Source organism: Crocuta crocuta, unplaced genomic scaffold, assembly GCF_008692635.1.
Source record: "Crocuta crocuta isolate KB4526 unplaced genomic scaffold, BGI_CrCroc_1.0 scaffold332, whole genome shotgun sequence".
In the NCBI taxonomy this organism is placed as follows: domain Eukaryota; kingdom Metazoa; phylum Chordata; class Mammalia; order Carnivora; family Hyaenidae; genus Crocuta; species Crocuta crocuta.
In genome coordinates this window covers 1,497,447-1,524,907 of record NW_027532025.1, presented here as the reverse complement: position 1 = coordinate 1,524,907, position 27,461 = coordinate 1,497,447, and the positions used below count along the sequence as shown (strand labels likewise).

Here is a 27,461-nt window from a genome sequence, read left to right as displayed (position 1 = left end):
TTGGAATTCTCTCTCTCCCTCTTTCTCTCTCTGTCTGTCTGTCTGTCTCTCTGCCTGACCGCCCTCCCCACTCATGTGCATGCTCTTTCTCTCTCTTAAAATAAACATTTTTTTATAAAAATACCAGTTATTATCACTATCATGTAGCTCCTAATATGCTTTGCAAGTATTCCCCATTTGAGTCCTGCTTACACATTTCTTTCAGGAAATAACATAAGTTCCTTTGTGTCTGTAGGTCTTCACTTACAGACAATTCATTGTATTTGTCTTAGTAAAGTAAAAGGATAATTATATGTTGTAAAAGGATCTGTTTGAAATTCACACACTAAGAGAAACTGGCTGACTTTGCATGTGTAATATAAAAGGAGTCAAATTCTGTGAGCACTTCAAGGTGTCTTCCACATTTAATTTAAGTGTCACTAAAACTTTAAAAGGGACATTACTGGAATAATTTAGAGTAGAATAATAAAGTAATTAGTTTAAGGTAGTGATAAGTAAAATGAGATTACTGAATATTTCTTTGCCTTAACTATATGGGCTAGGCTAATGGTGAGGAAGCTATCAAGAATTCTAGTTACTCATTAATCTTGGTTAGCAAGCATCATTGATCTTTACCCAAGAGTGACTGCTGGTACTTTCTATACCAATGGAACATATACAGTAAAGGAAAGGATTAAACGTTTTAAACAAAGAAATATAATTATCAATTAAGCATATAGAAAAAATGGTCATTTTCACTAATGAGCAAAGAAATACTCATAAATCTGAATTATCACTTTATACCTATTAAGTTATTTTTAAAAATTATAATGTCAGTGCCTCTAAGATTGTGGTAAAGGTGATGAATATATTTTTTATATTTAAAAATATATTAAATGTAATATGTCTGTAAGAGGCAATAAAATGACACAAATCTTTTGAAAAGTAATTAATAACATAAATCAAGAACATAATAAATGTTGGAGTTCCTGGGTGGCTCAGTCAGTTAACTGTCAGACTCTTAATTTTGGCTCAGGTCATTATCACACTGTTTTGGGAGTTTGAGGCACACATCTGGCTCTGCGCTCACAGCACGTACACTTTCCCTCTGCCCCTCCCTCACTCACACTCTCTCTGTCTCTCAAAATAACTAAATAAACTTTAACAACAACAAAAGAACCTAGTAAATGTTTGCATTTGGGGAATACAGTCAAAGGAAGTTATCAAATAAGAAACTGTAATTAATATCAATATGTTCATTCTGCATTATTAATAATATTAAAACCTAGAAATAGTCCAAATACATATCCATGAAAAGATAGTTAAATAAATTATGTATTTTATTATAATATAATTTTATAATTATAAATTATTAAATGTTGAGAGGAAGTGACATTATATAACACCAAAATAATCATTATTGAATCCTTATAAAAATGCTTAAATTATAATGAAAGAAAAAATTCAGGGTGTACTGTTATATATGGTCTATATATATAAAACTATATGAAGCACATGTGAATATATAGAGTCAATAGCATAGCGTGGAAAGTATACATACTTGGCAACAAGACAGGCTTTAGTTTGAATTCTGGCTGTTGATTTCTGATAAGTCATTTACATTCTGTATTTTTATAATATATAAGATGTGGATACTCATACCCACCTATAGGACAGCTACAGTAATTAAATTAGATAATTCTGTAACATCGGATACAACATAGTGGAATTATATGTGAGTTTTTATAGCTTTTTCTTATTTTGACTTTCATTAATTTTATAATATTTTTACAGTAGAAAATATATTTAATTTGATATTGGTCACCAAACTTATACTCACAGGTACACACTTTGGAGCAGTGACTATATAGCTAAAAGTGATCTGAGTATTCTTATTTGGTACTAAATATGTTAAAGCAGACACACTGCTAAATCATACTAGTTTATCTAACAAGCACTTATGTAGTTTTAACACATAACAGACACTGTGCTAAATATTCTATTTCCTGAATCCTTATAACCATCCCAGGAGGAAAGTACTAGTACTATCCCAGTCTCACAGGTAAGAGACTGATATACAGATATTGGTAGTTAACTTGAGCAATGTCGTATCAGTCCATGTAGTGGAGCTGAGATTTGAACTCGGGCAGTCTGGCTACATGGTCCAGCTCCTGAATCCTATGCTGCTTTTCAACTGGCCAATCAAAATATGTTCAGTGAACATATATAGTGCTCTACACTGTGAGGGATGCCAACAAACGTAAGGCACAATCCTTAAAGAACATTCTCTAGTTTTTAGCTACAGTCCCCAAGTTTTGCTCCCTTAACCTCACATAACTGTCATCCATGTCACAGCTAAAAACTATTCACAGAGAGATACTGCTTCTCATCTATAATGACTGAAGTTTTGGATGAAAATCTGTAGCCTACAGCTTGGCTCTCTGCCAGTGTTGGTGTTTTCAGAAGTGTGTGCTGAGAAATGGTGGAGCTGTGTTGTAGGTATCTGATGTTCTGCAAATGACTGACCCAGGTTTCTCCTTATATTCATATATTTGTGTATACACACCTTCATACCCTATATGTGTATGTAACTAATATCACAACGGAGATATTAAATCAATACTGCAAACTAAAATTACACATCGAAACACATTTCATAATACATTTTAACACATAGAGAATCCACAAAGCATTGTTTCTTGCTGTTGGATTGTCATTGTCCATATCTTAGATGAACTTCTCTCTAACTGAAGACTATTCTGAGATTGCAAAGCACATTCCTACAGATTTGAAAAACTGTCAGCATTTGGAAGATGAGACAACATGACAGTTAAGAATAATGGCTTTAGAATCAGTGTAGATGCCATCCGAAGCACAGGTATTTACCATGTGACTTTGGACAAGTTTCTAAACCTCTCTTTACCTTAGTTTCATCTGTTAATGGGGATAGTGCATACCTCAGAGGACTGAGAGAAGTAAAAGTTATAAATGTACAAACTTAGAAAAGTGACTTAGGCAATATAAGTGCCTAATGAACAATATAATTCTTACTGCAACTGCTTATCTATAAGTCAAGTCTTATTACCATGTGACCAAAATAAGATACAGAATTACATTAAATTCTAAGGTTGGTATGCAGCCATAAGTCTCATTTTTCAAGTTTTTGTGTTCATCCAGCAGCTAAATTGTTATTAATTTTACAAGCAAGTGTTACAAGTGTGAACTAAAATGAAAGATTATACTAATTAAATATGTCTCCAATGTTCAAATCATGGTTTTAAACTTTGTTATTAAAAATGTTCTGCATTAAAAAAGTAATACACTATATTATAATGAAGTTTATACTTCTGTGCTCTTTGTTGTCTCATTCCAAGGGGAAAAAATTACCTCTTTCAAATATTTTGTTTCCATTCATGCCTGTCATTTGAAGATTACTTCATATGAATAATACATGTTGAAATCAAGTTATAAGGAAATATTAAACCCTTATCTGGTAGAGTACTAAATTTTGTGGATGATTCTACTTATCACCAAAAAATAGCCATTCAATCTCTACTGACTTTCTTTCAAGATCGGTCCTTTACTTGACAATAAGACTGATGAGAATGTGCAAAGACATTTTAAAATAAATTATCTGTATTTGTTTTTGTTTCTTTGTTGCAGTCATTCTCAGCACAGCACAGCAACCCGCCAGCCTTCCGTGACTCTGCAACGGGCCATCTCCCTGGAAGGGTAAGATAATAATATGGAGACTTCTCTTAAACTAAACTCTGCAGCCTCATCACTTGAGTGTTAAGAAATTTTCTTTCTTTCTCCCTTCCTTCCTTCCTTCCTTCCTTCCTTCCTTCCTCCCTCCCTCCCTTCCTCCCTTCCTCCCTTCCTTCCTTCCTTCCTTCTTTACATTAGCAAATATCTATAATGCTTATGTTATATGCCAAATACTGTGCTAGGTACTATGTTTAACAAGTCAAAAAAAGATCTCTTCTTTCCCTTCAGAGTTCTCATTGTCTATTGGGAGTGATAGAAATACACACACATATATGTATCCAGTGTAAGCATCACAAAGAGATGGATATAAGAGATTAAGAGAGCACCTAGGATGGACATGTGGCTGAAAATGGGCATCAAAGGATGGGGGAAGCAGGTCAGGATGGTTTCAGAGAAGACATAACTCTCAAGCTGAGAACTGAAACATCTGTGAATATTTGGTGACAGACACTGGGAGTAAGGGTACTCTGAGCAAAAGAAAGGGCATGTGCAAAAACATGAATACATGAGTAAGCATGAGGTATCATAAAGCCATTAAGTGATTGAGTGATGTGTCCTAGGGTGTGTGAGACAGTGGAGCAGGAGATAAGAATGGAGATGTTTCCTGGGCAGGCTTACCAGTAGAGGACTTAGTGTTTTGTATTTCTGAATTCCCCAATCAGATAAAAGCTAGAGGGGTTGGGGGGGTGGGGGAGGGGCTAATATTTCTCTCTACTTGCTTGATAATTACAACTGGTTTAACTGAGAAATTTTAATTGGTTAATTTATAAAACTTAAATCATTTTACTTTCCCAATATGTGTTACCAACTTTGCTTCAAACCTATTTCTCATTGACAGGTAGGCTTCCTTAATGGCATTTCAATTCAAATCTCTAACTTCATTATTTATTAGTGCTTTCTGTTTTAAGAGTTTATGTTTTGTTCAGACCTCTGCCCCTCCTTCTAACATAATTAGGACTTGAGTTCCACCAGAATGTTGGGGAGTTGACAGAGGTGTGGTCTTCTCTTCCTCACATCACCTTCTAGATCATCATTTCTCTTAGGTTTCTCCTCTGGTAGTATTGGGGCAAAAAAAGGAAACTGGAAATGGCATTTCCTTATCATTCCACTGTGGCCAGTCCCTTTTTTTGGTTTTCTCTGGTGATGTAGCCTGGATGGGTAGATAACCACCCATGTACGGATGCAGGGAGACTCCCACAGTTCCCCCGCCCCGTGATCTGTTGGGTGACTCAGCTCTCTCTTCCACAGAACTCGTAGCAATGGCACACTGTGCCTTCCCATGCGCTCACCCCTGCCTGAGCCCTAGAAGTCCCACCCAGAGTTGCCCTTTCATATCTGTCCTCAGCAGCTTCAAACAGGAGGCTTGCAGGCATGAGCAGCAGCAATCTTTCCTCCTCCTCAGGTGGAGCTTTCCAGGGACAGCCCTTGCTTCTTCTCTCTCTGGCTTACCTTCTTGTCTTCTCTGTCCAGGGTTCTTTTCCAACCTGGGTAGCAACAGGGCAATGCAACAAATTCCATGGCTAAGTGGATATCCACCTGGGAAACAGTCATTCATTTTTACTTCCTGGAAGAGTATAAATACTATAAATACTTTTCAGAGGGCCCTTTCTTGCCCTCAGCTAAGGAAAGCCCTTGCATGCCCCTAAACCAATAGGAAGGTGAGCAAAAGGAATGTGGCTTCCCAACGGACACTGCACTCCCAGAAAAGGACACCTCCTTCACCTGGTAGCCCTCCTTTTCTGTTTGCGATGGTAAAGAACGTCAAAGCACTTTGGTTCCTCTAATAAACAAGCAAAACAGAGAGATAGAAGTGGTCGTTAAATATGAATTTAGCTCTGGAGAATTAAGTAACTTTCTTCTCAACAAGGCAGTGTCTTCATTGTAACATTTGTTCTAGTCCATAAAAGGGGGGGAGGGGCAAAGGAAGCAATCAAAACTTCACCGCATTTGGTTCTGTAGTAACGTTGAAGGTGGTCTAGATTCTGGATCGTAGCCAGAATCACTGAGTTGAAATCTGGGCTCGGGAACTTAGGAGCTGTATGCTAACAAGTCACTTGGTTTTTGTTTTTGTTGTTGTTGTTTGTTTGTTTGTTTCACTGATTTTATATCCTTCAATTTCCTCATCTGAAAAATGTATTTCCTTATAGAGTTTTTCTCAAGAACTAAAATTTATTATTTTTATAATAGTACTGGAATTATATGTGTATTTGCTATAGTATAGTATAACATTGCTTGCTGTTGTTATTGTTATTCATAACATATGCTTAATTTATCAGGTGAGAGAGTTTCACATTTATATTAGATAAAGATTCATTAAAACAGTCAGGGACTGGTGTCATCACTACTTTAGAGAGGCTTATTCTTATATACACAGGTAATACTCATTTGTGGAAGCAATCCAAATCACTGAGTTTGCTTCATTGCTGAGTTAATATTTATATACAAAAGTATTTTAATTGCCAAGATTATACTTAAATGCTTGTCAAACATATTAAAGAACAGTATAAGCCTTTTCTACATATTGGCTTATCCTCAGCTTCAAAAGAAAGAATATAGAACCTGCATAAGAAATGCTCTTACATTTCTGGAGTATATATCTGAGCAAGTTTAAGACAGAGAGTAAATGAACAGATAAGAGAAAATAATCTCCCCAGCCTGTGGAACATTCTCCCATTGGATTTGAGAATGTTCATTAGTCAACACTTGTGACTGAACCCTCCATACCGCCCCCATTGATTTCCTCTTTCTAGAAAGTGCCATAGCTTAGAAAAACTATTCTGCAAAACTCACTAATCACATTCTTCAAAGAACTGTGATCAGTTTTGAATTCTGCATGTTAAGTTGGACATGGGGAGCTAGCATGGAAAGGACATCCAGAGTAACAAAGGGATGGGACAGCCTTTTATCAAGGAAAAGTTGACAGGGTCAGGATTCTATGATTTGAAGAAGGGAGTTCATAATTAATCAGATTACATTCAGAATGTGCAACTTGCTGGGAATAAAAGTACATATTCATGGATAGTCCTTCAAGGGAAGAGGAAAGAAACTACTTATCCAGCACTTATTAAGTACCTGGTATGTTCTCATTCTCTCTCTCTCTCTCCTCTCTCTCTCTCTCTCCTCATCCATCTTCTCTAATTTTATTTCCCAAATTGTCTTATGAAATAGGCATCCTTTTTTCTGTATCTTGATTCTCAAGAGGTTAAGTAATTTTTCCAAGGGCACCTGCATAGAAAGTAGCACAGTTTGGATTTGAAATCAAATTGGAATCTGCAGTACAACAGTGAAGCATGAAAAGTCTTTATTGAGCTGGAGAGCTCTGGTCCCACCATTCACAAAGCACTTGTAGGACAAGTGAGACTTAGTGAAGAACTTCCTAGGACTTTCATTGAAAAACTGATAAAGAACTAGAACAGACTCTAAACCTGGAAATCATTAAACAGAGCTAATAAACCTACCATTTGGGGTGGATCTGGAGGCCCATGTATATGCTGCATGGCAGAGATGTTGTTTGTGGTAGAGATGCAAGTGGGGAGCTGAGCTTCCCACTGGTCTCAACTTCACCTTCCTTGTTCCTTATGAACAGCGTGCAACATGGCTGCCGTATCACATATTGGTCATTAACATAGAGAAGATTTCCTCCAGCTATTCTAAATAATGGTGTTTTCTTCTAAAGCTATTTCCAAATCTTTTCTTTTTTCTTACTCATGAAAGCATATTAGTAGTTTGCCAGTAAATATTGTTTTAGCATTTTGCACTGTTTTCCACCTGAGTAAAATGACCTCTGTGATAGCCACAACCACTAATGCTACTTCTCTGCTGAGACCAAAAGTTTGAAGGCCTTACCCTGACATCATAAATGCAAGAGTGAGTCCTTTTCTAAAAAACACAACTTGTAATCTCAGCTATACTCCATTGTTTTAGCTGATATAAAGCATTTTGCCTCATATCTAGGGAATCATGCACTATGAAAAATACTGTTTTCCCTGCAATCATGGAAGAAAGTGGACTCTGAAATCAAAACATTGGTTTTGAATCCTGGCCTCTTTGCCATCTGTTGTTATCAATCTCAAGACAGCACCCTTCCCCACTCTAAGAATGAGTTTTCTCCACAACCAAGAGGAGAATAATCCAGGACTCACCAACTTTGTACAGAAGTAGCAGGTACATATTAGACCCTTAGTAAGTGCTAGTTTCAATATATACTTAGTCCAAATGTTCTGAGAAAACAGAACTTTTATTTTTATAGCCTCGATTAGCTTAAAGACCCATATTGAACCCCTGCTATTAAATATATATATGTATGTATATGTATACACTGTATATGTAGATATACGTATTTATGTAAAACATTTCTGGATATAAAATATTTGAGGCAGAAATGATTTTTTTCTGCAGGAATATTTAGAAGGGGATACCTCAGTAGTTCTCCACAAAGCCCAGAACACTAAAATTCATACTCTAAGTGCCCAGCTGGCCAAGAAATAGAGAGATAATGTGGCACACAATTATTGTCACTGAGCCCCTAGTGGGAGAGTCATTTTTCACTTTGCAGAGGCCAGTGGGTCTTTAGCAGGATTCTCAGTAAGGTGTTATACTGCTGAGTGCAGGCAATCAACTGAAATTGGAAATTTCCTTCTTTCAAAACTCTCCTTCCTAATGCTTTCGTGAAAAGCAACTACTTAGGATATTTTTTAAATGAATGTACCTTAAAAGTCCATATGCTTATATATTTTTCACCTAAGTTGCTATTTACTTGACATAAAATAAGTAGGAATATTTCAGATTTCCACTTAATTTGATCCATGAAGACAACAAAACTGTCTAATTGAGCCTCTACCTAGAGTTACTGCTGTTTTTTAAATTGATATCTGAATCATCTTTAACTATGCCAGACATGAAGAGGCAGAATAACATCCCCATTAACAGTGTGAGCTTCTTGCTTCAGGTTCAAGTTGACAGATAGAGCCCACACCTGAATCTCTTCTTCCTCCTGAGACCCCATTGAAAGGACGCTAAAAGAATAAAAAAGGGACAATCCCATAATGGTAAAGGAAGTGGGAGAGGCATCAAAGGCCAAAAGATTCCCTGACACTTCTGAATGACAGCAGATGGTGGGATATAGATGGATGAAATAGAGCAAAGCAGCCCCAGACTTAGATCACCCAGGGAGGCAGGGCCATTGTGTTCTATGTAAATGTCGTCTTCTAGAGTTGTTTCCAAGGATGCCACCCACAAAAAGGCCCACCACAGTGCAGCAGCATTGGATGCCTACAGCTCAGGAGGCGGCAGAACTGCCTAGCGGAGCCCAGGAAATTCAGAGACTTCAGAACAGATGGGACTGAGAGCAGAGTCTGAGAATAGGACTGAGGATACCCCCACTCAGCACACACACCCCTGATACAGAACAGCTACAAGGCAGCGATTTACCACCTGTCAGAAAATGAAGGCTCTCCTCTAAGGAAATAGAATTTCTCCTGCGGAATCTAGCTGAGCTAGTTTGCATGTTACCCACACAGCAGAGCCCTGCATGGTATGCCAATTACAGGGACAGTTTTCAGGTTTCCCTGCCTAACCTGAAGGCTTTCAGTGGAAAAGCCCTGCTATAGGCAGCATCCCCTAAAGCCTTTCTACTACCTCATTCTTAAATATGAATCACCAGCCATGAGTTACCAAAGAGTTTAACAAAACCCATAAAATGACAAAACAAAAAACAAAATTAAAATACACATACACAGAGAAAAACTATCCTCAAAGAAACAAGTAATTCTGGGAACAAAATAGAATTTAAAGAAATACTCTCCTTATAAGCATATTGTTAACCATATGAAGGTAACCACTGGAATTAAAAGTGAAATGATTAAAAGTGATTGCCTCTGGGAAACCAGGTAGGATTCTCAGGAAAGGGGACACAAGTTAAATTTTGAGGAATGAATTTGGAACAAGGTAGAAGTTAAAAAAGGAAAATCATTCAAAAACCTAAAGTACTTGGCTAACACTGCCAAAACTAAGAAGTATCTGCAGCTATCACATAGCTTTCTCTCATCCACCAGAGGGCATACACTTTGTTTTATCTTTAGAAGAACATTTCAGCAACATCATAGAGGTAGTTTTCCACTACCTGGAATTTTCACCTCAGTGAAATAGCTGCCCTGATGAGGTGTTGACCACCCTTTACAAGTAGCACTTAACAAAAACCCAGATTGCCCTCTTCAGAAATATTACAGAAGGAATTGTTCACAGAGTGGATGGCTTGTCTAATAGACCCTCACTAAAAATCTCTCCCACATAGAGAAGTCTGTGAGTATCCAAAGGATAACAAAGAAGCAGTCTTGTCTGTATACAAATACATCTAGGGGGAAACCCATCCTCTCAGGTTAACTGTTCTGTGTTGATAGCATCATCATTCTTTCTTAGATGGACAGGCCTGTCTTGATAAGAATAGCCATGAACCTGGGGCACCTGGATGGCTAAGTCAGTTAAGCGTCCCACTTTGGCTTGGGTCATGATCTCACGGTTTGTGAGGTCAAGCCCATGTCAGGCTCTGTGCTGACAGCTTGGGGCCTGGATACTGCTGCAAATTCTGTGTCTCCCTCTCTCTCTGGATTGTGTGCACTCTCTCTCTTTCAAAAATAGACATTAAAAAGATTTTTTTTTTAATTTAAAAAGAAAAGAATAGCCATGAGCCTCTGTTTGACACAAAAGACCTCCTCCACACTCTAAGATCACTCTGGGTTCTTGAGACCATGGCACATTGACTGCAGCCCAGGGAGCCTCTGTTGAGCCTTAACAGGTGTGCTTTCCGGGAACACTCTGGGAATAGAATGTTGGTTGGAATCATTGGGTATCTTGTTCTGTACCCAATTCCTTTTGCCTTGATGGGAGCTTTTTTACAGCTAACATGATTCAAATTTTTCAGAATGATGGTGACTTAAAATAGTCTTGGTCTAAGTGCCCAGATATTTGGTTCCAAAACATACGGTCACTGTAGAAAGTGTAAGCATTATTGACCTGAGAAGCAGGAGATTGGGTTCTAGGTTAATTCTGCCACCTCTTCCTGTGTGATTTTGAGCAGATCTTATATACCTTCCAACTCTAACATGATATGAGTTTTGAAGATAGAAATGTTTGGCTTCCAAACTTCTAGGAATATTTCCAAGCACGAAGCCTAAAGGACCACGGGGCTTCAGATAGCTGGCCCTCAGGGGCAACGGCTTGAGTCACCTCTGCCCACACACTCACAGATCCAAGCATCCTTCAGGATTCAATATCAGTATGAATGGTCAACTTTCTTCCTTACCCATAAGTCTGTCCAACACATTTTCTTACCCTGACCCTCAAAAGCAATGCTAGTCAATGTTTCCCAGAGTAACTGAGGGGAGCCAGGTATGCTGAAAAGTACACTGAACTACTTTCAGACTTGAAGGAGAAGCTTTATTCAGGTTATTGGTTGCTGAGATCACTGGTCAAAAATATGAAACTTTGTTAACTGAAGAAATGGAATTGATCTAACCAAAACAGGGGGCCAAGTTGGGTTAAGTGAAGAGATTTTTGTGTATCTTTAGAATGAATTAAGAAAATATATATTTCTTGCCCTCTTCTTTATTTTGCTCTCCTGCTAGCTAAAGAATTTATTTTGGGAGACTATAGAAAACTAAAAATACAGCAACTAGGGGTCCCTGGGTGGCTCAGTCAGTTAAAGCGTCTGACCCTTGGTTCTGGCTCACATCCTGATCTCATGGTTTTGTGAGTTCGAGCCCCACGTCAGGCTCCATGCTAGCGGTGAGGAGCCTGCTTGGGATTCTCCTCTCTCTTTCTCTCTCCCTCTCTCTCTCTTTCTCTCTCTCTCTCTCTCTGCCCTCCCCCACTTGTGCTGCCTCTGTGTCTCTCAAAGTAGGCAAATAAAAATTTAAGAATATTTAAATATAGCAACTAGGTGATATTTAGAAATGCTTGGAAGAAATCAAAATTGCTCCCATATCCTCCAAAAATATTTTTTCTTGTGACTTCAAGTACAGGAAAGACACATCAGCCTCTTGGGTGAGAGTCCCAGCCTCACTTTTGTTGCTAGGTCACCTGCAGAGGGATCCTAGCTGTGTGGAAGAAAGAAGGGAGTTACAGACACCTTCTTTCATCTAGAGAGGGAAGAGGGACCTTCAGAGCTTAAACCTCAGAGGAACTATTAGGAACCAAACAGAACAGCAGATAATTCCAGAGCGTATGTTTCCTGTAGTTCACACCATGTGTTTGCTTTTCGTTTCTCCTCATGTCCCTGAAGTTTCCTCCTCTGCTCCCGCTGGAGCTGTCAGCTGATTCTCCTTAGCCCCATTTCTGCCGGCCTACTGCTGCTTTTTTCCATCTCCTTACTTGATAAGACATTCTTTCCCAGGCCTTGTAATCTTTCTTCCTTACATGTGTAGAACTGAAAGTATAAAAGGTGTCATCACAACAAACTTTAAAGATTGCCAAAAATTTATCAGTGTTGACAAAATGCTGAAACTGCAGAGAACGAGGGCATGTATATGGGCTGCCAATCCATGGGATGCTAACTCTCTCCCAGGGCCTGGGTTTCTGACGCCATCTGCTGTTGAAATAACAACTGGAAAAAAAACAAAAACAGAAAAATGTCCACTTTTGTGGATACGACAGATAAAAGTTTTCAAATTTGGGATGTCAAGTAAAATATCAACATAGATTTTGGGAGGTGACCTTGAGGATCTAGATTTATATATTTTTCAGCTAAAGACTTATAAATACTAACCATCATTATCATTATTATTTCATCAGAGAAAGACTTCCTTAAAGCAAGGAAATAAGAAAGACATAAAGAGTATACAGCACTCCAACATAAAAGCAGGCCATTTGGAGACATAGGCTGGAAAGTTCAAGGAGGATATTTTCTATATTCAAATGCTAGATATATAACATTAAATATTACCTATTTAATAGTAGGTGGTATGTTATAAGTGCCTTATGTGGATCTCATCTAGTTCTGATAATAATTGTTGTTTATGGGCACATTAACCTACTTTATGGTTGGAGACAATGAGGCTTAGAGAAGTTAATGGTGCCACCCAAGGTCACAGAGCTAGTAAGCGGAAGAATTGAGATTCAGAGCTAGTAAGTGGAAGAATTGAGATTTAAACCCACATTTTTAATACACTATCTTTCCTTGGAGTTTTATTATAGGTGTATTTATAGGTGTTTTATGATTACAAGTTTGCCAATTTGGAGGCCTAAGTAAGATGTTGAACTCAACATCTTTGAGTGTGGAACTCAATATGATATCTGGGGTTTGGCAGGTTTTTGTCATGATAGGCATTGTCAAAAATCCAGTTTTCATATAAGAACATAAACAAAAATAGCAAAAGCACCTAATGATGACTTCACTTATCTTTAAATGTGCTAAATTAGAATGGAGGGATAATATTTCCATACTGTTGGCATCTGTTTCACCCAGCAGGACTAGGAAGAAAGCCAGAGTGATAGGTCAGGAGTCTGGTTATCAAAGGCTGCTGGGCTATCCTGTTCGGTGGCCTTACACATGGAAGATGTTCATAGCCAGGCAGCTGGAATTTATTTTAGAGGGATGCCACAGAATCCACTAGGGAATTTGGTTTTGGTGTCTGTTTCTTAATAAATCTTATTTTCTGTGCATATTTCAATGCCAATGTGATTACTTAGCCCTGCATGTCTTCCTTGGAAACCCTTTTAGTTTTTAATAAAGTGTTTTATTAAAGGGCTCAAAGTAAGTGGTGAATAAGCTTCCTCCTTATTATTGTATAATTAAACATACTCAAAACAGTGTGCTGCAGAATATTCAATTAGAAAATTGCCCCTCTTCATCAATACTCTTAATTATTAATGCTAATAATAATATCAGCCATGATGTTGCATTGAAGAGCTAGTTAACATACTGAAGGACAGGGTGTCTGGGTGCCTTAGTTAAGTTAAGCATGGTCTGTTTGCTCGAGCCCCACTCTGGGCTCTGTGCTAACAACATGGAGCCTGCTTTGGATCCTCTCTCTCTCTCTGTCTGTCTCTTCTCTCAAAAATAAATAAACATTTAACATAATGAACCAAGGAGGGATTTTTTTTTAAATTTTTAATGTTTATTTATTTTTGAAAGAGAGAGAGAGCATGCGTAGGGGAGGGGCAGAGAGACAGAAAGACAGAATGTGAAGCAGGCTCCAGTCTCTGAGCTAGCTATCAGCACAGAGCCCAACGCAGGGCTTGAACTCTAGAACCATGAGATCATGACCTGAGCCAAAGTCGGATGCTTAACCGGCTAAGCCACCCAGGTGCCCCAAGGAGGAATTTTTTAAAAGGCACCCAGTCATAGGTTTTTCAGCCTAGTAAAAATGAATACAGGAAACTTTTTCTATGACAGGATTTAGCTGCCCAAACTGGCAGAAAGATTTAACAGTCACAAATCTTCCAATTGTAATCCTGGCATCAACTTACTGTCATACTAACATCCCTCTTTGAATACTGCCCTTTTAAAGCTACTTTTACGGAGTTGCATGAGTTTGTGCCCAATCAATAAAATTAATTGGGAATATGATAATGAGCCCTGCAGACACTACCTCTGCCCCCTGTCTGGTGGGGAGAAGCAGATATTAATCAAATAATCACACAAACGAATATAAATCTGTGACTATGCCAAGTACTATGAAAAAGTGGCCCATGATGCCCTGAGTGCCTGTAATAGGACCAGGAGGTCAGGGATGTCATAGAAGGCTCTCACCTTAACAATGAGGAGGCCTTACCCAGGCAAAGAGAAAGTGCCATCATTAATAGTGGTACAGGCAGTGATTACAAATCTGTCTGAATGTATTTCTGAGCTGAACACTGACTAGGGAAACATGGAGTCAGTAGAGCTTGCCATTTAGAGATTTATAATGAGGAGGCTGACTCATGGTTGACTGTCTCCTCCAGAGAGGCTGTCAGATGGAGGCTTGCAGTTGCTTTATCAGAACTACATGGTCTGCATAGATGTGATTTTCTGAATCCCTTCTCTCATCAGTTCTGCTGGTTGCTTGGCTTTTGTTTGATGTGTTGGTCTGCTTATTTATCTACCTGTGTGCCAGAACTCTGAGATCCTCCCTTGCCCCTGCTGCTTCCTATGCTTCTCTTCTTCTACATCCTTTCCCTTTCTTACTTTGTTTTTTCCTCTCCCTTCCCTCTTCTCCATAAACACCTTCCTCCTTTAGTTTTTTTTTTTATTTTTTAATGTTTTTATTTATTTTTGAGAGAGAGAGAGAGACAGAGTGTGAAAGGGAGAGGGGCAGAGAGAAAGGGAGACACAGAATCTGAACCAGGCTCCAGGCTCTGAGCTGTCAGCACAGAGCCCGACACGGGACTAGGCTCGAACCCACGAGTTGTGAGATCATGACCTGAGCTGAAGTTAGACGCCTAACGGACTGAGCCACCCAGGTGCCCCTCATTTAGTCTTGATTCTGCATCCATTTCTTTTTTTTAATCTCTCTCTCCTTCTGCTATGCACCCTGAAGGTACTAGGCTCATGTTTGTCCAGAGTATTATAATTTACAAAGAAATCTCATGAACATTATTCTATTTCATAGAATTCTATGAAATTTCAATTTCATAAGACAGTCTGGGTAAGTATCATTTATCCTATTTGCAGATCTGTCACGAGGTAGGTGACTTTCTCAAGATTGTAGATCTGAGAAAGAGAGGAGCTTTGACTATAAACCGAATGCTTATTATGCAGCCCCATACTGTCATCACTAGATCATCCTACCTGAACACAAATGTCAAAGGCATCCCAACCATGTCTTTTAGTCCTATTGACAGAGGAGGTCCTTCTTTGCCCTGCCTTTATTACTCACAAAAATGAGTCTAGACAGAAGTTGTGGTCGGAGAGGTTTTCTGGTTGCTCATTCATCACATGGGCAGTAACAGCCTCAGTCTCATCTGCTGAATACTTACTGGACATTGCATTTGACCTTGAATTGAACCCATTATAAAGAATGATTTTCATTATATTTTTACCTTGCCTGGCTGTGATCTGGGAGATGGGATGGCTGCAGAAAGCAGGGAATGAAAAAGATTGCTTTGTGTATCATTTATCAGCCTTCATTAGATTACTCATCTTGAGACATCCATCTTTATATATCCAACTGAATCTGGTGTTTTTCTCTGCATATATCGCTTATCCCTCAGAGACCCTCAAATTCCATTAGGGTATTTGTTTACTTCCTCTTCCTGGCCAATTATAAAGAGTTTAAAGAAAGAGCACATCCATATCCTAAGCCACAGGCCAGATGCCCCTCTATTACCAGAAAAGCAGACAGTGGTCTTTATCCTTTATTTAATCTCTCTGTTGATTTCCAGTCCTGGAAATGTTTACTCCACTGACGTATGCTTTTAAGATGTCAGTCAGCAACCTTTATTGACTGATGGATCACAACTGGTAAAGACTCCTGTTAGTTACATACAAAGTCATACTGCTCAGGGACAATTATGCAGGAGAAAAGCACCACCCATCCATTCATTCAGTTAGTCATTGATTTGACTGATGTACCTTTCATTCATTCTTTCATTCAACTAAGCATTCACTGAATGCCCAGTATGTACCAGGCACTGTGTGAGGCATTTAATATAATCAAGAAGAAGAAAGATTCAGTTCCTGCTTTTGAGGAGCACACTGTCTAGTGGGGTGACACAATGTTGAAAATTGCAATAATTTGCTGAGTTTGTGTCTTTGGAGTTTTAGAACAAAAGAACAAGCAGCTGATTTGGGGAAAACTGGTAGCACTGTTAGGATGTGGTTTGAGTGTTTCTATCAAGGGACTACCAAAACCAAAGTAAAAGGTACTCTCTTCAGACTGAGGAAGTTCCATGCTCATGTGGGCTGGTAGTAGGAGTTGGGAATTTTCATTTTAAGCATAGATCTATAAAAGCTCCACGGAAGGATGAAAGGGATTCATGCTTATCAAAGCCTTTTCATTCTGCAAATGGAAAATTCTCTTGTGATCAAGCATCAATTATGCATATTGATGGGAAATCACATTTGAGTATCAATGTTGCATGATATTTAAATGTTTACATAAACCTATCTTTAGATGTTTACACAAACATCTCTCCCATTACAGTGCTTTTTTTGCACCCTTGAAATGCTTGCTTGTCCTCAATTTCCTCTCCTTGGTATAGCAGGCTAGTGTAATTTAAAGAACATGGTGTTTTGATGTATCTCTACTTTTAGTTAAATACTGGCTTTTACTAGTTTTATCACCTTGAGCTGTTACTGAACCTCTGTGAGCCTGTTTCTTTAATCTGTAAGATTAATAACTACTTCATAAAATTGTTTTCAAAATTTATTTTTTTAAATATGTAAATGTCTTCGTGTAGTTCTTAACAAGCACTAGGAACTGAATAAGAGTTAGTTCTCTCTCTTTTCTCTCTCTCCATATCCCATCTGCCCCTTCTCTTTCTAATATGCTAGAACCTCTTCCCTCTTTCCCCATACAAGGAATCAATTGAGAAAATTTCCATTCATTGTGCATTTAACAAAAATTTCCTGTGAACCTCTCTTGTGCCCTCAGAGTGATACAGTCAGTAGTGTGGAAAACAGCCCAGCACATAGTAGAAAAACAAAGGAAGAGGAAAGAGTAGGTCCTATTTAGAAACAGACACCCTAAGTCCAAACACCCATCTAGACCCAAGAAAAACATTTCTTAATGGCAGACTTTCAGAAAGTATAGCGGATGAGAAAAGAATACTTTGGGGTAAAGTGTCACCTCATTCCATTCCTTATTTTACACATTACAGAATTAGTTCAGAGCCAATGAACATGTATACCAGCTCACATACATGAACACACGTCTACTCCTTCCATATATCTCCTCTACATTCCATTCAGTGGTTTATAGGAAACTAATACATATATATCCCCCAGGATCCCTTCTTGATTGCCTGTATAAAATCAAATCTCTGCCACACAACTTAATGCTTGGAATTTTCCCCTTGTTGCATGTGTGTTTCTCTCTTCTACTAGGCTCAAAACTCCTAAGGTTGCTTCTAGGTCCCATATTATTACATAATTATGAAGCAACTTCCCAAACACAGACCATGTTTAACAAATAATGATTTGTTAAATTTTGTTCTCCTACTATGACCTGAGGAATAAGGAACTCACTCTTCCTGAGTGACTGATTTTTCTCCACTTCTAATCCTTGTTTTACTAGAGGCAATAAGCCAACTTATCATTATTATTTTCCTCTCTGTGTATAGTTGTGTATGATAGTGAAAGCCACAAAGGCTCTTGTTGACAGTCAGAAGTATGAATGCTGCTGCTACCACTTTTAGCTGGCTGATATTAGACAAGAAACTTAACCTTTCCAAAACTCAGTTTTCTCATCTTGAAATGTGGAGCATAATACCTGACTTAACTCTTCATAATTGTTGGTGATTATAATTAAAATTAAAGCTCATCTCACTAACCAAAATATAAATTTGTATTATATTCAGGTAAGAAAAAGACAAAGGGTTATAGTAATGGTTTATTCCCTCTTGCCAAATGTATTATGTAATTCATGGCAAATTTAGGTGGGTTGAATGTGTTATGGTTTACCAAGTTACAGGAGTGACAGAGGACTATCTGCCTATCTTTCTATCTATCTAAACTAACTAACTAAACTCTATATCAACACCCTTGGGATAAAAGAACCATGGCTGTCAAAGGTCGAGCCTTTTGTGTTTATAGGTAGTGGCCTTGCAATATTCTCCTAGTTTTAATTTATTTGGGGGACATCCTCAATTTGAGTGAAAAAAAGTTAACACGAGAATTAAATTTGCCAAATATCTAAGCTTTTATCATGTCCAGCTGTCTACTTTCCATATGGGGAAACTATGTGAGTCCAGGGATAGGCAAGAGATTTTCTAAGGCCACGTTGAAGTCAAGACCAGAATTCAGTCTCCTAATGTCGTGACCACCCCTTTCTTTCCAGAGGAGAATGAAGATGAACAAGAATCTTCCTCTGGTTATTCTTTTCTCACCTTGTCATGCGTTCTCTGTATTTATCTTTCATCTAAGAATGAGATAAGGTATATTGAGCTTCCTAGAAATGTGTGACTTTACTTCTAAGATGTAAGGATTATGGCATGAGTGACATATCCAAGAGACCCAAATCAATTTGAACTGTGATTATGGCACCATTGTGTATCATATGTAGGGTTCATGAGTTAAGCAATTACAATGCCCTACTGCAGATGTACATACCAATGAAGGAGACAGATTCACTTAGAGCTTTTTGTTGTTATTGTTGTCATCATTGTTGTTTTGTTTTTATAGGGCTTCTTTTGCCTGGAAAAGGAATAATTGTTGGGAAACAGGAGTGATTTTAGGGGGAAAATTGTGGGAAGAGTTATAAAATATCAGAAGTATCTTTCTCTGTATAGTGCTGACCCCATGACTTGCCCATTAAACCATGTCTTGTCTTTCATATAACCTTCAGTATCAGGTCAGGCATGGCAAGAATTCTACATCGGGCTTTTAGACCATTGTAGTATGGAACTCACACTCTGCAAATGAGCACATGGGTTGTTTTTGTTTCCCCATCTCCACTCCTCCTACACCAAATGCTTTCATCTCTTTGCTCTACTCCCTTTGTTTTTCTTTCCCAGTGTTACAACTTTTTTTTTTTTTTCATCAAAACCAGCTTCTGAGGACCACCTCATTTGCACTGAGATGTAGATTTCTTCTAGGTTTTCATTTCACAGTCATTTATTGAGCATGTTTTAGGTATTAGGGACACAATAACAGATGAAAGGGAGTTCATATCTATTAGGCACTTTCTAGATATCAGACACTAACTCACAAAGTGAATGTGACACTCAAGAATCCAAGAGTCAAGCAGAAAAAGCAAGCATGCAATAAGTGGTCATCCTTGTAGAAGATTACAATCTTAGCTTACTGGTTTAATAATTGCCAGTTTACTCTTATGATCCACCACTATATTGTAAACTCCTGGGAAGCAGAAACTGTCTGCTCTATGGTTATAATTCCAGCCCCAGTGAAGCTCCCCTAAACTATAGCAGATTCTCAACACTTGTTAAACAGATACAAAGATAAAGCATGATGATTAAGACAGTCCATATGTGAATCCAGTGCAGTTAAATTTTATTGAAGCTAGTGATAGAGCCAAGGAAAGCAAAGGGTAAAGTCATGAAGAAAGAAATGGAGCCTCCCATCCCTACAAATGGAAGAAGCCAGAAAGCTGCAGGCAGAGAGGACTGTGCATACAAAGACCAAGGAAGAGAAGGAATCAGGTGTTTTAGAGAAGGTTGGTAATTCAAAGAAAATCAAAGAGTTACGTCATGATTGAAATTTAGAGTATTTTTGAGTGTGCCGGGAGATGAGGCCACAAATACTTATTCAAGGAAGAAAATGTTGATGATTCTTTTAAAATCACTTTGTGTTAATGTCACTGTCCACATTTGGCTTTCAGATTTCACCATGGCTAAAGGAACTAGTTAATGAATGATTTTAAGAAGCTCATTCCAAGAAGGCTTTGAACAATCTCTATCTCTAAGCACAGGTGTCTAGGAAAAAATAGATTGGTAAAAGAAATGAAATCTTCCAGTTGGAAAAGCCAGCATGTAAAGCAGTGATCTTCCACCTCTTTTCCTGATGAGAAAAAAAAAAATTCAGAAAACTCATCAGGGCTCAACTCATAATTATATAAAGCTTTCCCTGGAATTAGCAGAAAACAGAACTTGTAGCAGGAAAAAGCTACAGGGATATTTATACAATCCAGCACCTGCATTACTCACAGAGAAGAGAAGAGCTAGATGTTTCTTTTAAGAGAAGAATTTTTAAGGGTCCAAGTATAGCTAAACGTTAGTTAGGTGTTTGTATTTCCTAACATATTATTTTTGAAAATGAATTTCACTAATAATCATTAATGATATTGTTCATGTTAGCAATTTGGCCTCTTTTTTCTATAGTAATTCTTACACAAATGTCTTAGGTATGGAGAAAATTTGAAATTCTGTTGAGGTTTATGGAAACTCTTGTCATTTGAATACCACAAGGTCACTGCCTAGGCTCTACAGATAACTATTCTTTACTAATATTACTGGCCTTTTATTTAAAATCAGTTTTCTATATTGAAGCAATCATGAGGGTTTGGTCAGCCTCAGTGATCCCTTTCCTCCAAAGCAGGTTGTGCTCATAGTCTGTGCTTTGGGTCATGGAGTTATTAGCTTCAGGGTACATTAGCTTCAGAGAACTGTCATAACAAATTACTACAAACTGAGTGGATCAAAATAACAAATTTATTGTCTCTCAGTTCTAGAGGTTGGAAGTCTAAAATTAAAGTGTTGTCAGAGAGATATGCTTTCTCTAAAACCTGTAGGGGAATCCTTCCTTGCCTCTTTCCTAGCTTCTGGTGGTTTGCCGGCAATGTTGGATGTTCTTTGGTTTATAGCTCAGACATAACTCCTATCTCTGCTTCTATTTTTATATAGTATTCTCTCTGTTTGTCTCTGTGTCTTCACATGGCTATCTTTTTATCAGAAGACCAGTCAGACTGGATAAATGGCCTACCCTACCTACTTCAGTATGACCCCATCTTAACAGTACCTCTGCAACCACCCTATTTCCAAATAATGTCACATTCTGAGATACTAACAGGACTTCAACATCTGGGGGCGGAGGGGATGGGATTCAATCAATAACAGAGAATGTAAACCTCTCCAAGGACAGACTATATCTTTGGTAGTTTTGTATCTCCAAGGTTCAGCTAGTGGGACCAGTGACCCAGTGGCTGCTGTGTAAATTTTTGTAAATGATTGAAGGAATGTACAAACATTCTATTCTCCTGAGAACTGAGATTTGAGTCTCTGTTTACCCTATTCAAGAACATCATCCTGATCTGGACCCTGCCTCCAGGTCTCCACTACAGCCCCTGTAGAACCCCATATTCCAGTCAAGCAAGAATAGTTAATTTTCTCCAAACAGTACATATTATCTCACTTCCTTCATTTATACTTTTCCTTATCCCTTCTACTTCCACATCTCTGTATTAAATCAGGGGTCTCTACTTGTTATAAAACTTACCCCAATTGTCTTTGGTTGAATGAATGATAATATAATTTGTTGTTTTTATCTACTTCCCTGTCCCACTAAAATGAGAGCTCCATGAAGTCAGGAACTGAATTGTGTTCATAATTATATTCCCAGCACCAAGCACAATACCAGGTGTGAATTTACATTGACTCTCTAGGGTTCTTCAATTACATGGACCACTTCAAGCCCCTGTATCTATGCCAGGCATTCTGCTGGGTACTGGGGACACAGAGGGAAAAGGGAGCTCATATTTATTAAGCACTTTTTAGATATCAGACCAGACACTAGCACTTTGGGTGAATAAGAAACTCAAGAAGTATAATGTTATACATGTAGTATTCTTTTTTTAAAGAGGGTACCCCAAATTATAAAGTCTTAAGATTTTGTAAAACTTGCATCTGCCCCTGCATAGCACCTATCAGGCTGAGCAAAGTAATTCTAGCCATATTTTAATGTGTAACTTAAACGTAGTCTCTTTCATCTAACTTTCCCTTGACCCACCCCAGAAATTATTTATCTCCAGACCCTCATAGAACTTTTTACATATCTCTGTTATTATGTTCTTTATAATAAATTATAGTTTTATATATTTTTGTTTAGTTTTATATATTCCCACTTTAAAAATGAAAAAAAAATGCTCAGCAAGATGAAATAAATTATGGAAATCCAGGTTTCAAATTTAAGTGTGTGTCTGAAGCCACAGTGGGGCTCTTAATTGTTACAGAGAAATAGATCATTCTTTAGGAGGTTAAATAAGATACATTTCCTGTGCTTAAAGAATTCCCACTAGTGAAGTAGTCAGACATACTTTTTTTTAAAATTATGATTGCTATAATGCCCCCAAAACAAAATGCTCTGGGAACATCACCCAAGAGATAACTAAATGTGCCTGAGAAAGTTGTTTAAGAATAAGCCATTCAGTTAGGGATGGGCATTGTGAACAGAGGAAGAATACAAAGGCACATAAAGACCCGGCCGTGAGAAGCATGCAGGAGCATGTAATAGGAGAGCAGGGGGCATAAGGAATGTGTTAAGATTGAAACTGTTCATTGAGCATAAATCACGAAGGCCTGATGTCATTCAAAAAGAACCTAAGGAAGATTTTTTTCCTTCAGGTAGTAGAGACACAATGGGAGCTTTAAAGAAGGGAGTGAAATTATTATTTATTCAGAGCAGTCTGAAGGAGAAAGGGCAGAGTGAGAAGCTACTATAAGGAATCTCTGGATCTCATGGAATCTCTGGCTAGTCTAGGTATGAGAATCCATAGACTGAAACAACAATGCAAGGATGGTTTGAGAGGCATTTCTGAAGTAAAATTGCCTGCATTTGTTGGATGACTAGAAGTGCCAGATGAGCAGGAAAGAGGCAGTCAGAAGTTTCTCATTGTACGATGGGGCAGACATTGTTAACTGAAATAAGGAATAAAAGGGGGGAAAAAAAAAGTCTGGAGAAGTAACTAATTAATTCTTAGTTAAATAGAAGTCTAGAGTAGAGGAGACTGTGGCCTGGGCTGGTGATGTGGATTAGTGAATCATCAGTAAGGGGAAGGATAAGACCCCCCATTTATTAATTTGTTCAATAAAGGTAAAGTCCCTAATATGTGCCAGAACTATGCTAGGTGTTAGAAGCACAAGGTGATGAAGCTATAGTAGTGATTATATTACAGTGGGAGATGGGCAGTAAGCAAACATAATAACTTCATTGTAAGATAAGCATCATGAGGAAGACATACAGAAGACTAGAAGGCTAGAAAAGAAGATAAGAGTGAATGGAGTGGTCAGATAGTACCACTAAAACTGAGACCTGAGGGAAGAAAAGTTTCTCTGCAGGGAAGAGATAGAAGGAAAGAGTGAGAGGAAGCAGCCAAAGATGAAGTTTTTAGAAATACCATCTATGTACAGTGAGCAGGTAAGAAGAGCCCTTCAAGGAGACTATGGAGTAATGGAGAGATAAGAGAAAAAGAAAAAAAGCAAAAGCAAAAGCTCAGTTCTCTTTTACTAGAGAATGAGATTCTAGAACTGTGCTGTCCACTACAGGATCCACTAAACACATGTGGATATTTAAATACAAATTTCTTAGAATTGAATAAAGTGAAAATTAAGTTACTCTGTCATATCAGCCATATTTCAAGTAGGCAAAATACATGTGGCTAGAGGCCACCACATTGGACAGGACAAACAAGGAACATTTCTTTATCATAGAAAGTTCTGTCAGCAGTGCTAATCTAGAGTAAAAAGCTTATAGTATCAAAAGCTGAAGAGCTTAAGTACTTAAATTACAGCCATTTCTGTCCTCTCAGTTATCCTCAAGGTGACTTCTAAATGTGTATTGAGAGCACCTGGGTGGCTCAGTTGATTAAGCATCCAACTTAGGCTCATGTCATGATCTTGCAGTCCATGAGTTCAAGTCCCATGTTGGGCACCATACTAACATCTTGAAGCCTATAGCCTGCTTCTGATTCTGCATCTTCCTCCCTCCCTCTCTGTTCCTCCCCTGGTCACACTCTGTCTTTCTCTGTCTCTCAGAAATAAACATTTAAAATAAATAAATTTTAAAAATTAAATGTATACTGAACAAGCAAATAAAATTGTGGTGTTAGAAGTAGGAAACTCTTAGAAGACATAAAAAACTTGAACCCAAACAATTTTATTTTAATTAATCCAAATGATTTTCCCCATATTGTACTAATTTAAGAGGGTTAGAGTATTTAGTAATTAACTGGAATTTCATAATACCATAGAGCTCTAGATTGAAAGATAATTTTTAAAATCCTTTATAAAATATGCTTTGCCTTTAGGAAAAATATTCAGAGCCCCTCCCACCAAACCCCTGCCACCTCCTGCCAATTCCATTATCAAATCAGTTTTGCTTATACCCTGTTTTCAAACAATATTCCGCCAGTCGTGAGAACTTGAGGACAAATGATGTTAACTATTTTAAAGAGTGCAATATAATAATTATAGTTTTTTTTAACAAGCTTGCTAAAATGATTCTTTTAAACTAATTTTCTTTAAAAATTCAAAATGCAACAGGAAGCAGAAACAATACCTGTCATTGTGGATACTATATATAATTCAGTGGGCAAGTTTTCAGCCAAAATATTATTAAATAAATCAAGAGGGATAATTTATTTTCTCTTGCTTTGGAGATGGGATGATACTTAGAAGGTATGATTATGAAAAGTGAAAGTATATGTAAGAGCAAAATTTAATTGCTTCTTATTTGTCTTTCTGAGAAATTTACACAAACGCAAATTGAGATGAAACATGGTTATTGGATTATCATATGTGATATGTGAATAAGCAAAAACTCTAAATATTTCAAAATCAAATTAATCAAGATTAGACTGATACTAATCTATAGTTGATTTATCTTAATGGGAATAAAGTTATTTAATTTGTTTGATTCTTTTTACCAGGAATGTTACATGTGATGTCAGATGTGCAACTAATTCAAAGATTTTCTCTGGAGAGGAGCACTTAGAGAGAGTTTTATGAAGGTTACAAACTAGAAATAGGCAGTTCAACCCAAGCCCATGGTCATAGCCTCAACCAAAGCCTCTTCATTTGCAGCAGAGATATCTTTAGAGACCTTTAGAATGTTTAATTAAGCCCCTCACAGGCAAACTTGGGAGGTTGTTGACAGCACATGACATGAACACTCTTAAGCTTACAAACTAAAGTTACTACATTCACCCTTTGGTGCAGAAACATTCAGTACTTTGATATTATCCAAATGCAAAGTCTGAATTCCTTAGCTTGGCATTCATGTTCCTTCACAACCTGCCTAGTCTTCTCATTTTCTTTGACACAGACTCTGCTCTCCATGCAAGCTGTGATACTCCCTGTTCTCCAAACACATCTTTCATTTGCTCCCCTCTGGCCCTGGGCTCATGCCATCTACTGAAATACCATCTGCTTTCCTTTCCACCTCACTAATTTCTACCCATCCATCAAGGGTTAGCTCAGCTTCTATCTTCTCCATGACTTCATCTTTTTTATTTTTTTAATGCAGAAATTTCTCATTATCTACGGCACTCATTTGGACTTAACATATGTGGCCTTAAATTTGTTGATTTATTATTTTTATGTGTGACTGTTTTCCAAAGGTTGTAACTTGTAGAGGAAAAGGAAGTGGGTTCACATTTACTTAGCATTTGTTATGTGATCCTAGTATTTATATCTTACTTCAGTTTATCCTCACAATGCCATAAAATAGATATTATTCACAATTTACAGCTAAAAAGAATAAGATAAAAAATGCCAACAAGTTCTTCTAGCTATTAATTGATAGGAGTATTGTTCAAGCCTAGATCTATCTAGCCCCCAAGCCCATAGTCTTTCCCAGTATCACAGCATGCCATATTATCCCCATCTAATAAAGTTTTTTTTTAATCTCACACAGTAGCATCCATGGTATATTTGCTATATACTCCATATCTTTGTGGTGACTATTTTGCTGAAGTCAGCCAAACCCCTATATCATAAAGACTAGGGCATAGATCCTTCCCCTATAATGTGAGGCTTCTTATTATCTTCGCATCATGTCCTCAAAATAGCAATTCAACAAAACCCCTTTATCTTTGTGTATCTATATGATGTCCATTAATCTGCTTGACTGAATAACTGACCAAATTAATTATCTGAATGTGAAACATGTATTGTGTTGCAGTCTTCTACGGAGCTGTATCATTTAGATAAAAGACATCACTCATAATTAACCTGCAGTTTTAGTCTTTTGTGGTTAACCTCCAAGCCACACCTTTGCTATTCCCCCTTGTACTAATACACATCTTCCCAACATGCTGAAAAGTCTCTTTGATTTCCTGTCACTCTCCTTTTTCTTAACATTGCTCATATGAATACAGTTGGATTTGTGGAAAAATAAAGAAGAGAGGGCACAGGAATACTAGCTGGCTCTTTATGCATGATCCCGGAGAATAACAGTCCCTTATTGGATTATCATGCTTTTGGATCTGTGCCTTAGCTACATGCTCTGAAACTGTTTTTGTCATTGTATTCAGAGGCGATCAAGCTTATATGGCATTATTTCAAATTACTAATGTACAATAGGAAATACATCTGCTCAAGATACTAGAATGTGCTAATTAGCACATTTACTCCCATTAGGAAAAGCACTATAGAAAACCATTTTTAATGAGCATGTGGCTTGGTGAGTCTGGGCTCTGAGAGAGAAAAATCAGCCAGCCAGATGACCTTAATTACTAGTGTCATTATGCTACAGTGGTCACATAAACCCACCTTGTGTGTTACCCACAACCAACCAGTATATTCATATATATCAGTGAATAGAGCTGGAACTGGAACTAGAGAATGTCTCATGTCTCTAAGGCACAGTGCTGGAGATACATTGTCACATCTTTTCCCCTTAGCACCCTGGAAGACTTTCCCTCTATTCTCCTAATTTATTCAGGTTTATGAATTGTACAACTTCGTCTACATTCAGACATATTTTGATTAGCTTGCTAGGTTCTTCTTGCTTTGAGCTCAAGTTATGTCAGTTCTGTGAATCCTATCCCTATAGTATAACTTACTCCACATTCAAACTTACCTTGATTAGTTCCCCAGGCTCTTTCTTCTTGCTTTGAGCCAAGGTCAGG

General features: G+C 37.8%; 1 protein-coding gene and 1 long non-coding RNA gene across 13 annotated transcripts in view; one reads left to right on the top strand and one right to left on the bottom strand.

Annotated features, from left to right (window-relative positions):
- The window catches only part of DLG2 (discs large MAGUK scaffold protein 2), a 1,377,464-nt gene that overhangs the window by 988,827 nt on the left and 361,176 nt on the right, over positions 1–27,461 (top strand). For all 9 annotated transcript variants that reach the window (XM_077776205.1, XM_077776203.1, XM_077776202.1 and 6 more), the window contains one exon: positions 3,643–3,711. In XM_077776205.1, the coding sequence (XP_077632331.1) occupies positions 3,643–3,711 (69 nt within the window). The remainder of the gene's footprint in view (positions 1–3,642; positions 3,712–27,461) is intronic.
- LOC144241656 (uncharacterized) lies at positions 3,536–27,461 on the bottom strand. Of its 4 annotated transcripts, none has more exons than XR_013338146.1 (6): positions 27,413–27,461; positions 18,992–19,075; positions 11,988–12,346; positions 6,820–6,972; positions 5,197–5,311; positions 3,536–3,703 (listed from the first exon to the last, which is right to left on the bottom strand). It is a non-coding gene; the product is annotated as an uncharacterized LOC144241656 (long non-coding RNA). The 4 variants fall into 4 exon arrangements; XR_013338148.1 differs by having other exon boundaries at positions 5,197–5,283; XR_013338149.1 differs by having other exon boundaries at positions 5,197–5,231.